General features: G+C 35.6%; 1 protein-coding gene across 1 annotated transcript in view; it reads right to left on the bottom strand.

The window, feature by feature from the left end:
* Positions 1–12,559, bottom strand: part of grin3a (glutamate receptor, ionotropic, N-methyl-D-aspartate 3A) — a 183,265-nt gene that overhangs the window by 85,622 nt on the left and 85,084 nt on the right. Inside the window, exons 2-3 of the mRNA XM_002938539.5 lie at positions 11,039–11,643; positions 4,240–5,287 (exon numbers count right to left, since the gene is read on the bottom strand). Coding sequence (XP_002938585.2) covers positions 4,240–5,287; positions 11,039–11,643 — 1,653 coding nt within the window. The remainder of the gene's footprint in view (positions 1–4,239; positions 5,288–11,038; positions 11,644–12,559) is intronic.

The raw sequence follows: 12,559 nt of genomic DNA, 5'->3' as shown, positions 1-12,559 counted from the left end.
GTTGCGCCCTAGGCAGCTGCCTCTTCTGCCTATCCCTAGTTCCGGCCCTGCTCTTTACTAACCTATTCCATGCCTAATAAACCTTTGAATACATGTACAGGCAAAATTCTTTACTAACATTAGTGATGAAACAACAATAAATTGACCAAATCAAGTGAAAACTGTTACAGCTTCAAAAGTGTAAAGGTCCCCATACACGGGCCGACTATAGCTGCCGATATCGGTCCCTTGGACCAATTCGGCAGCTAATCGGCCCGTGTATGGGGAGAGCAGAGCGGCCTGGCCGACCGATATCTGGCCTGAAATTGCCCCGCCAAGCGAGACATCGCCAAGCGAGCGGATTTGCTCGTGTATGGCCACCTGACATGACATTTTTTCAACTATACAGTCTCGGACTGGCCCACCAGGATTCAAGGAAAACTCCCGGTGGGCCCAGGTGTCAGTGGGTCCTCTAGCTTCTATTTGCTGGAGTTGGTTCATCATGGGGATACAGGGAAAACTCCCGGTGGCCTATTTCATGGTAATTCTCTATTCTTGTATGAGAACAAAGTGAAACAAAGAGATTAGGATATTAAAGAGACTAAATGAACAAAGGAGAAATAATAGTGAGAAAGTGGAAATAATAATAATAGTGGAAAATGGGCCAATGGGCCAAGGTTTTCTGGTGGGCCCCTGGCATCTCAGTTCGACACTAATGTCATTTCATAGAGTTTAGTGATCATTTACTTTAGTCCCTGCCCCACTGGAGCCAAAAGTCTACTCTGAAGAATAACTTAAATAACTGGCATGTTTTTATTTTCATTTAAATACAACAAGATTTAATTGATATTGGTTTATATAACAATACAAAAAGCAAAGTGTTTGAGAGAAGATTAGTGCAAAGCTTTGATTTGCAGCTCATGTTTGATTGATTTAAATTGCACTACTCAGATTAATTTCAAATGGTTACAAGTGTGAATCAATGTGAACTGACTGAATCAGATATTTGGATGAATGAATTCTCTCATCTCTGACCTTGAGATACAGAAAAATATACTGAGGCAAGTTATTGGAAATAAATGTTTACTGTAAGTAGCATAGCACTTAAATGCCTTCAAATGAAAGCTTTCGTAAGTATATCAGTATAAAAACTTCAGCTGTTCATTTACAATGGGCAAAGTTGTGCCAGGGCAGTAACCTATGGTGATCAATCAAATTGCTTTAGTTATTTTCCTTGTGTCTTGTTGAACATATTTATGAGAGGTTGCTATGGTTTACTGTTTAGGCTGTCTAGACTCTAGGTGCCAGTTTGTTCACTGCAGGTTAATGAGTTTAACTGTTTTAAAAAAGAAGTGCAATGTGAACAAAAGTGGAGAAAACTTGTCTGAATAATTGGGCCTAGTTTGCTCATAATTGTTTACTTAGAGGCAGATTTATTATGCTGTGTGAAAAAAACGGCAACAAAATTTGCCACACATCGCCAGGCTTCATCATGTAAAAAATGGCATAAATGCAATGTTTTTTCTTCCACTGGAACTTACGTAAAATAATGACGTCAAATCTGGTGTTCAAACTTCTCCATTTACTTTAAACAGCTTTTTACACCGTTTTTTTTTCCACGAATTTCATTTTACACAGCATAATAAATAGGTCCCTTAAAGGAGAAGGAAAGAAGAAGGCGGAGAAGGAGAAGGTAAAAACTAAGATTTATTAGAAAGTTCTATGTAAATACAGCCATAAGCACTCACAGAAACGCTGCACTGAGTCCTCTATCAAAAGAAACACAGGGTTTCTTTTTTTTTTTGTAAACATGTTCTTAGGGTATCTGACTTCCTCTCTCAGAAAAATCCTTCATTCCTGGAGCCAGAGTCTGCTCAGTTCTTTCCTCTCTCCCCTCTCCTGCTCTCCCCTCCCACAAAAATGCTAAGAACTCCCTCCCCCCTCCCTTAGGAAAGTGTGATCTGAGCTAGTGTGATAAGGGCTAGAGCTTCAGCAGGAAGCTACTTAAAGGAGAAGGAATGGCTAATAAAGTGTTAATCTCAAGCTACAGGCATACCTTTAGTTCTCTCAATAGTGCCCTTAAGTCTCCCCATATGTCCCCTGTTCAAATGATCAGAAGCTTCATAGGAAAAAAAATGCCGAGCTCTGTAAACAAAATTCCCATAATGCCACACTCCTGCACCAAGACTCCTGTACATGTGCAGTTTGTAAGACTATGAGGAAGCTTCCTCCTGTATAGATCAGATCACAAATTTGTAAGGTGGGGGGAGGAAGTTCTTAGCATTCTTATGGAAAGGGGGAGCAGGAGAGAGGAGAGAGATGTGAAGACTCTGACACAGGAATTAAGAACAACATGTTTACAAAAAAGGAGACTAGAAATCCTGTGTGATAGAGGACTCTCTGTAATGTTTCTGTGAGTGCTTATGGCTGTATTTACATAGACCTTTCTGAAGCTTACTTAGTTTTTACCTTTCCTTCTCCTTTAAAATGGCAGCTGCTGTCTTAAACAAAAGGAGAAAGCTTCTAAGGCTCTTTACTGAAGAATGGTAATACTTTCTGCAGAATAAATATAACATTCTAGGTGGCACTAATGTGGCAAATCTATTGGCAGTAAAATTCCAAAATGACTTTCCTTCTCCTTTAATATTAAATGTCAATACAAAATAAGCAGAAACATTTTGCGATTTTGTTTGGATTTTCCCTCCCCTTCTCTTTCCTTTTGCCGGAGCAATTTAAAACCTCTTACCTGCATAAATGACAAAGGTAAAAAAGCCCTTCTGTCTGAGTTAGTATGTCACAAATACAACCCACCAAAATAATTCGTTTAGTAGAAACCAAGTTTGTGCTATGTGTTATAAAAGCCCCTAGCAGTGAGTTAACCCAGCAAACCCATACATTTTTGGAGTCTGCAATTCTGAAGAATTTATAATGTACAAACTTTTTTAAATTATGCTTTTTTACTCCAAACTGCCTACCTACTAAGAGTGTTTTAAGTAATTTGGAATTACATATGCTTATGATTACTCAACTATGTGCCATGTAGGCCCCATATTTTGCAATGTAGGCCAGAGATCAAAAACAGGCAAAAATTATTTTGTACACAAAAATAAAAAAATCTGATAAACTTGTAATTTTTTTGGCTCTAGGGCAAAAGGAAACAAAAGTTTTTAAAAAAAAACATTTTCATCTTTACTCAGTAAATCCTTTCCCCAATTTTATAGGGTAAGCACAGTTGACTTGTAGAGGTCCCAAAAGTAGATTTCACAAATTTTCCAAATATCCACTCATAGGTGCTGATTTACTAATCCACGAATCCGAATCCCGAATGGGAAAAAATTGGATTGGAAACGAACATTTTGGGACTTTTTCATATTTTTTGCGATTTTTCCGTCACCGTCGTGATTTTTTCATAGCCGTTACAACTTGCGCGACTTTTTCATAGCCATTATGACTTTTGTGAATTGTTCCGACTTTTGCATAGCCATTATGACTTTCGTGAATTGTTGCGACTTTTGCATAGCCATTATGACTCTCGTGAATTGTCGCGACTTTTGCATAGCCATTACGACTTTCGCGAATTGTCGCAATTTTTTCGTATTGAGCGCTCCAAAAATTTGCGACAATTCAAAAAAAAGTCGCAAAATACCGATCATTACGAAAAAAACGCATTCGGACGATTTTCGGACGTTCGTGGATTAGTATATGTGCCCCATAGTTTCATTATACAGTATTTTTTCTCCCACCAGCTCTCAGGTTCAAGGACAACATGTTCTATGATTGATGTCTTATGTGCTTTTAGAAATAAAAAAACTGTAATTACATCTATAACTAGAAAAAAATGCATTTAGAATGTTGCCAACTGAGAGTAAAGTAATACCAGAGTGATATAAATATTTGAAAAGATGAGATTCTGAATAATTCAAAATGGGTAAACAAAATTAGAAAACCGCATAAACCATATAAATGTAGTTTTGTTTTTTTTAACAAAGCAACAAACCCCAGTAGTTTATGGAGCACCAGGGTTTCATACAATGGCTAAGAGATCTTAGCATACTGTTTTTTATGCAATTTAGACTTTGTCAAAACAGTTAATAGACAATTAAAATTTGATATACAAAGTATGTATTAACATTAAATATTAAGCATGGATATGTATTTACATTCTTTGCTCACCTTGCCTCTTTTTCCTTCAACATTTAATTCCAATTTTTTTTTCATATTCTGAGGGTTTGTTTTCAAAGAATTGTAACGTTTACTTACCTTTGGATCATGTATACCAGAGAGTTCCTCATAAATTTTCTCCCCAACCATGACAGCTGCTAAGTTAGCAGTATATGTTGACAAGCAAAACAAGCAAAAAATGGCCCAGAGGTTCATTAGGAATCGCCCTGTCCAGCATTTTGGAGTTTTGATGGCTGCAGTCCGGCCGAATAATATTGCATAACATACATTTAAAGCAGAGGAGAAAGAGAAAACTTTGCTTCGGTTCCTTCCATTTGGTGTCAGCCCAAAGGGGCTTTTCCATTCATACAGTGTTAAAAATATTGCAGTGATGTGAAGAGACACAAATATTCCCAGCCACATTGTCCAGTGAAGTGGCCACATAAATGCTCCAATTGGAGCAGCAGTATCCTTAGTCCTTACCAAAATACCCAAACTAGTTGAAAAGAATGGACTAGTGAAATCAATTACTTGACTTCTAGCTGTATTAATACTAAATGATGTCACTGCTAAGTGGGCTGCCCCACTAAGAAGATCACCCACAAGACCTGTCCAGTGGCCATTTTTCCATGCCCCATATTTTCCATCACCGACAATATACAAGTCAAAGTCAAAATTCATATCTTCAGCCAACTTCTCCAACAGGTCAATGCAGTATCCATAGCAACATTTTTTGAACTCAATTGGCACAGAATCATTACCACCTTGCAGGCTCTCAAAGAGACTATCAAGTACTTTGGAATCATTAGTCATTGGATCTAAACACAACTGCCCTGCTGGGCATTGTCCATCATCATCAACATTTCTTGTAAACACAAATGGATGTTCAATAAGCGTCACGACCCTAAGATGTAATCTTGCAGGTTGCTGATAATGACTCTTGTGTCTCTGTGCCTGATCTGGCCACAATGGATAATCCATGATAATTTTTCTATCTTGCCAGCTGCCCAGTCGCGTCCACATTGGATTTCCTACAGGATCATGCTGTAAATTCCAAATAAAGTAATGGTTTTCTGAGTTTATTATGGAGTATTCTTTCACTTTGATGTGCCCACTTACGCCACTAAATGTTGTGTTGTTTAAAAATCTGTTTACAAAAAATGGAAATGGTTAGTTACCAATTCAATAAAGCATGACATTTTCACATGTATTTAATCCAAGTATCAACTAATGCATATCTTGTTAATACATTAAGGTCTTAAATATAAAGCTGACTATAAAGAAAGGAAAGTAGAAGTATATTTTTATGAATTAAAAGTATTAAAAGTAATAAAATTATGAATTAAAAGTAGTAATACACTTAAATTTGGTGACTGGGAAATGTCTGGAATAGAAAGGAATAACAGAAATCCATAAATGTTGTAGTTATCACATTTAGGGGCCCATTCATTAAACCACAATTTTTTTTGAGAAAAAATCGTATTCTGACACCGAACTTTTTGCAATGTCCACGTTAATTTCGTTAAAATTTCACAACTTTTTCGCGGTTTTCGTTAACTTCTACGAAAAAGTCATACTTTTCGCAAAGACCACGACTATTTCTGAATTCTTTCAAGCTTTGGTATCATGACTATCTTTTGGCCAGGTTGGATCTGTAAAGTGCCATTGAGTCCTATGCAAGGCTTCCAAAATCATACATTGAAGGTTTCAAAGCCAGAAAGGTTTTCATGCCTTTTACGAAAGTTCGGATCCGAAAATTTTGTGACTTTCTGAACGCAAACACAATATTTTTGTATGACTGATAAAAGAATTTTCGTGACATTTTCGAGCATCAGATATTAACGTGGTAACTCAGAATGTTTTGCAATCATGATTTTAACCACAAAAAAATCGTGGTTTAATGAATGGGCCCCTAATGCTCGTTTACAAGTGTAATAAGCAAAGCGAAATTTCATTTGCAATTGCCATTTTTTTTCAACGATGCAGTGTTTTTTCCCAGAATTCCAGCATCATTGAAGTTTAAAGGGAGCGATGCACTCGACACATTGCTCTGAGGCTGACACAATTTGCCAAAATAACTCAACTGCTTGCATATTTTGTTGCAAATGTTTGTGAGCATCTGCCGTTTCTGGTGTTCAGTATGAAAGTTCCAGTTGATAATGAGTGTGAATTGAACCCTTGAGCTATCGCCTGGTCAGGAGATGTTGGTGGCTCCAGGGTTTCCCTGCATCAATGGACACAGGAAAAGGACTAAACTGTGCAAAATGCAACTGAAGGGGCACATTTTGACATAATATGAAGGGAGTTTAACGTGCAACTCACTGCAGGAAGAAATGAAGGAGTGCAACCGCACTTGAGCCCTTGGAAAAGAGCCCTCTAGTCTTTCTACAACCAACAGCCTTTTCCCTTAAAATGTCAATGGTGTTAGAGATTCCAAATATCTGCATTTTATTTTTGTGATCTGATGCATAGCATAAAGGACTCCAAAAGCACTTTATAAACACATTATCTATTTTGCACCAACTTTTACAGCTAAAAAAGAAATTATACAGAAAATCTTTTACCCACCTTTATAAATATGTCCCTTAGTGATTTGTAATTTATGGTTGGGCTGTGTAATTAACGGATCTAAATGAGTTTAAAACTTAAGGTTAGTGGAATACTATGCCAATACAGGAAGAAACCACAATGTCTGTGTACAGTGAGGGGTTGATATTTGCCTCAAGATGCACGAGTATGCATTTTTTTTTACCAAAACTGGTGTGTATTTTCCTTCTACACATTGCTAAAGAAAATGTGGCATTATCCTAATACATTATCTTTTTCTGTTAGAGCACTGGGACAAAAAAGGGTAACAAAGAGGGATGATCCTGAAAAAGCTCTACAAGGAAAGCTCTATGCTAAGTCCAACAGGTGCAGATGCAATACATTCTATTTTAACTTCAATTTCTCTAATTTTTCTTGTTACAGTAGAGTATTTTTAAAGAGATCATAAGGCCATATGAGCTTTGCTGTCCCTGCCCTAGCAGCTCCTGGATATTTACTATACGGCAACAAACGATTGGTTGTGGCCATTGTATTAGATAATTATGTGATATTGGTATCTAGCAGAGACTTACTGACAAACTGTATATCTGTGCATATAGGAAAGGTTTTTCCATAGGGGGCAATAACTGTGTTTGAGACCCCAGATCCAATGTTTTCCACTGGATGTTTATGCTAACAAACAGCATGGTTCAGTTATTTGCAGTAGGAAATCTATAAGAGACAATTAATAAAATTAATTTCTAAAAAAGAAATAATAAGCATCCACAGCAGTTTGACAGTTTCCCTTTATAACATTTATTGTCCTATTTAGAAATAAATATAATGTCTTTATGCAATTTTAAAACATCTCATATAATTAATGTATGTAGTTAAGGCTTCTGCACATTTAATTGCAGCTTGTATTAGTTAGAAAATTGCTCCACAAGCATTACAGCATGTAACACTTTTATGAATGTATTTGTGGATATTCTAATATTTTAATATGTATAAAATTGCCAATGCTAATTTAATAACACATTTTTTTACTGGATCACGTATAATTTATTAGACCACTTGGCTCAGAAGCTGCTTAAGTTTATGATTAAAAAAAATGATTTTTTTTTTCATCACAAAGAGGCAGCACAGTAACTCTTAATATTATCCAATTATTTTAAATTATTGAAACCTATAAATCATGTACTTTTGTACCGTTTAAAACAGTTTTAGCTGAGGTGTTATATCCTATCATAACTAACTACATTATTTGAATTTATTTATAAAGAGCCAACAATTACCATAGGGTTATAAAATAATAAATACAATAATAATGAAAAATGAACTAACCAAGACATCTTGGGAGTAAGAATATATCAGGTTCTATATGAGAAAGTTGACATGCACAGTAGACCAACTGGATGGTAAAGGTTTACAATAGGCCCCTCACAGTACTTTCTGGTAATGGTTAGTGACACTGACCCAAGGTACTAAAAACTTAGCCCCCCCAGGTACAAAAGCCCCCTTAACTGCCCTGCATTGACCCCCCTTACCTCTCCCTTCTTGCATAGCCTATGACTTTGAATTTGAATTTTTCCGTAGTGAAATGTTGCCAATGTTGAAACACGGACATTTGCCGCAAATCAATGCCTGTCGAATTATTTTGCCCATCACTATTTGTGGCATCTCTATTTATTTGATATTTTTGGGGAGCATATACAGCTCTTTTATTTCCCAGTTCTTGCAGTTGATTATACCATATGTATACCGTATGTAGGAGTGCCTGACACCTCTAAAATACCTTGTAGACGTATATATCAACCACTTATTTTATTTAGTATATTTCTGCTCTTATATCCATTTTCTCATCCATAACATCTATGCTTTAGACAAAGTACAATCGCTAGAATTCCTTCTACTTTAAGAATTGGGTATAATTGCATATTTTTTTAACATATATTTTTTTAAAATGTCCTACTAAAAATCTTAAAAAAAACAAAATTTTCCATGTTTAGCTTTTTGATTTTTTTCCCCTTGTATTTCAATTACATTATACCACTGTGCTAAACAGGCTACTGATCAGAAAATTCCCTAGCACCAGTTTAAAAGGTTTCTATGGAAATAGAATTACATGTGGTTTCAGAAATACCTACTGCACACAAAGTGTGTTGATGAGGGATGCTGAAAAACAATTTTAAATACCAGTAAAATGCAAAAAGAGAAAAATCTTATGGCTACAAAATATGAAGAATCAGCTATAAACTAACCCCTGATTTACATATGAAATAAAGGAGAATGTGTACTTTATTGGTAATAAATTGAATTAAAAATCATTTTAAATATTATATTTTCATAAAAAATTAACATACAAGTTTAGTACGCACAGCCCTAATCACTTTTATTTATAAGTATTAGCAGTATTGATATTTATTATGTTTTGTACTATATGCTGTTTCTGTGTTATTATTCATTTCAAGTTGTTATGTTTTTTTTCTTTTTAGTTATCTTGCTGAGTTAATGTTCAATAAAAGGGGATGGGCTGAGTGTTCCTTGTGGGTATGCCTGGGTGTGAAGTACCAAATACAATGATGAGGAAGTATGATAAGGAAGTGGTGAAGAAGGCAACATTTTTCGTGGAATAAAGAGGGTGATGCTCAGGCATGGTCAGGGTAGCAATAAAGCCTGTAGACCAGTGATCCCAACCAGTAGCTCAGGAGCAACGTGTTGGGGCTTATGAGTAAATAAAGTTGGGGAAAAACATATCAGCTGTTGTAGGGTTATGGAGTCCAAAGTTTCCATCCCCACTGCTTGCTGGTTTTCACACAAAGGTGTTTGGGGGGTCATGTAGACCTCGCAGCCCTAACAGTGGCGGTACCGTCCCCCCTGCTCAAGACTAATTTTGTTGCTGATGTTTATGTTTGTTCAAAATGAGTTTCATTTATGCCAATGCTGTGGTTCAGGAAAAATCATAACCCTTCATTGTGTATGACTATGTTATAACATCAGTACCCTGCATAATTGGGTTTAGTGATCTGCAATTTCCAAATCAACCACGGAGGTGATTTACAATTAGCTTTTTATAGAATACTTTACTGAGCATTTTTCTATAATGATGGTAAATTTGCAGATCAGCAGAATTTCTGTTAATCATTGATTTTTGGTATTGATGGTGAATTACTGTAAGTGGTCATGATTCTCTTCCCCACAACAAATCATACTCTGAGAAGTAAATTATGGTTTTTTGACAATTTTACAATTTTAAGTTGCAAGTTCATGTAATTTTTTATTTAAATAGATCCAAACTGTTTACAACAGTTGTTGATAGAAAGTAGTACATTGACTATCAGCCCCAAACAAATGGTCTCTCTTCACAAACAGGTACAAAACAGACGCAATTTAAAAAAAAAAAAAATTGGGAACAAATGTTTGACTGCTTTGGGGACTATAGATCACAATGAAGCGTGTTCTGTCAAAGTTTGCATCCCTTGTACTGTATAGTTGAACCGTATACTGCAAATACTAGATCCAGAGCAAACTGTGCACCTCTTACTGAATCTCATGGTATATACTGTCTATATTGTTGGAGGGGTATATAAAATCACCCACTTACTTGTGAAATATAGTATTGCCCTTTGCTTTATCCACATTTACTTGGGCATGAAATGAAAAGTTTGTCAGCTAAGTAATAGGATAAGGGTTCAAACTGTGCCTGATAACAATCTAACACAAGATAATGAACAATCCAGAAAACTGATTTTCCTGACTTATTTGCATATACTGAGACTATTTGGCCTAAGGTGGCCAGGCGTACTGCTTTAGGCAGGGCAGACCACTTTTAAGTACTCTGTCCTCAGTCCTGCACTACCTCAAGCAGGATGTTCATTTGTCCTTATTTTTGGGGGCCTGTCTATAAAGAATTATATAGCATATAATGGCCGTGTCCTTCTTTTTTTGGAAATAGCCACCCTAATTTGGCCTGATTTGTTACTTTTCCTCTGTAAAGTGAACTTATTTTAATGAGAATACCAGCATTGTCCATTGTCTGTTTTCTTATGTAAATGGAATGCATTTTAGGTACAAAGTACAGGTTGTGGATGACTGGGTTGTAACTGCAGGATCCAGACAAGGGGCACCAAAACAATTTGACAGCCAAAGAATCAATATAAGTTTGACATGTTCTAATTAAACACTAAGGCTTTCAGGAATAACTAAGTGAGCATGAAGATATTTTCTCCAATCTAGCCTAACTGGGAGAACTCTGGTCTTGCAGCCCAAAAATACCTATAATAATTTCCCTATTATAATGCTGTATGTATATGAACTTTAAATAATAAGAGTCTCTATTTGTTTAGATTTTCAAGTAAGTTTCCAGTCCTACCTTGATAAATACTGCCCAGATGTTAGATTCGTACTGCTAGCGCTCATGCAATTTGTTGTGCTTGGAATAAGTGCAAGCTCTGGTCTGTCCATCGTAGCTGTGGCAACAGCTCTGGCAATTAATTCCATGGCATCTTGGACATAATGTTCAAAGTAGGATTCTGTTGTTTTCCCATGAGCAATAAGACCCAAAGGCAACCCTTCAGTTCGTAGTTCTTCCACATTCTGGGAATCTCCAAATATCCAATGAAAATCTGGCAACATGATCCCATAGAGTGTAGCCATTTCAAAAATTCTTCTAGTGTCTTCCATGTCACATCCAAACATAACAATGGTAGATGTAGTATCCTTGATACTGTCCAAGTTTAGCTGGAGGTAACTAATTACATAGTTGCTTAATGTCAAGTTAACTGTCATGTTTAAAATTAGCCCAAGATGAAATTTTGAATTGTTTTGGGTTAGCATGAGGAAATCTGTTATATTCCAATCTTCTTGACATAGCAGTATGCTATAATTGTACCAGCTGTTCATGGTTAAGATTGAATAAGTAACTTCAGCATTCGAAGTTAATGCATTTTCAATGCTAAGTTGTAGATGAAGTGGGTTCTGTAGGAAAAGAAGAGACATTGTAGTTTAGTATTTTCCCTGTTCTTTGTAAGGTACAAAAATACATTAATAAGGCATTAATATATATATATATATATATATATATATATATATATATATATATATATATATATATATATATATATTTAAACCAGAAGAACCCCACTGATAGTGCTTATTAAATATAACAGTTAAACAATTTCCTATATTTTTTGTAAAAATTACAGAGCAGTTTGTGATTGTATCTATATCTTTTCTTTTTGTTTCATTATTTGGAGAGTACCCTTTTCTATTTCTGGAGTCATACATATATAAATATACATATATAAACTATGGATGGCATGCTAATGTACTTGCCTCGGATGAACAGTAAATAATTCAAATATTAGAAAAAAGACCAGCAACACAGAGATTCTTTGTGAACATATAAATATATACATATGCAGTGATGACTGAAAATTTTTGGATTTGCAGCGAAATTCCACATTTTATGAAATGTGGAAACTGCCACAAAATTTCGCCACAAAAAAAATGCACTGATGGCCATAGACCCTAAAGTAGCCGTGAAAAAATGTCCAATGTATTCCAATGTAAGAAAAAATTGCTGTCAAAATTGCATTTATCAGTATTTAGAGTTGTTTGAAACCACAACTAAACTCATTTCCATGATAACCTCGAATGTCTAGGCATTTATTAAAAGATTAGAACTGAAATAGCACAAACTAAACAAGACAGAAAAACAATGCAAAAACCACAACTTTTTATTGTCGAATAAATGCAAGCGTAAAAAAAACCCTCAAAAACCTCTAAAAGCACAAAGCAAAGAAAGATCTTCCATTGATTTCTACATGATCGTAACAGCTTTTAGATTTCTTTCAGATTTGTCACAGTTTTGTAACATAATAAACCATGAAAA

Source organism: Xenopus tropicalis, chromosome 1, assembly GCF_000004195.4.
Source record: "Xenopus tropicalis strain Nigerian chromosome 1, UCB_Xtro_10.0, whole genome shotgun sequence".
Lineage (NCBI taxonomy): Eukaryota > Metazoa > Chordata > Amphibia > Anura > Pipidae > Xenopus > Xenopus tropicalis.
The sequence above is the reverse complement of the archived record's forward strand: the minus strand, read 5'-3'. Positions and strand labels throughout refer to the sequence as shown.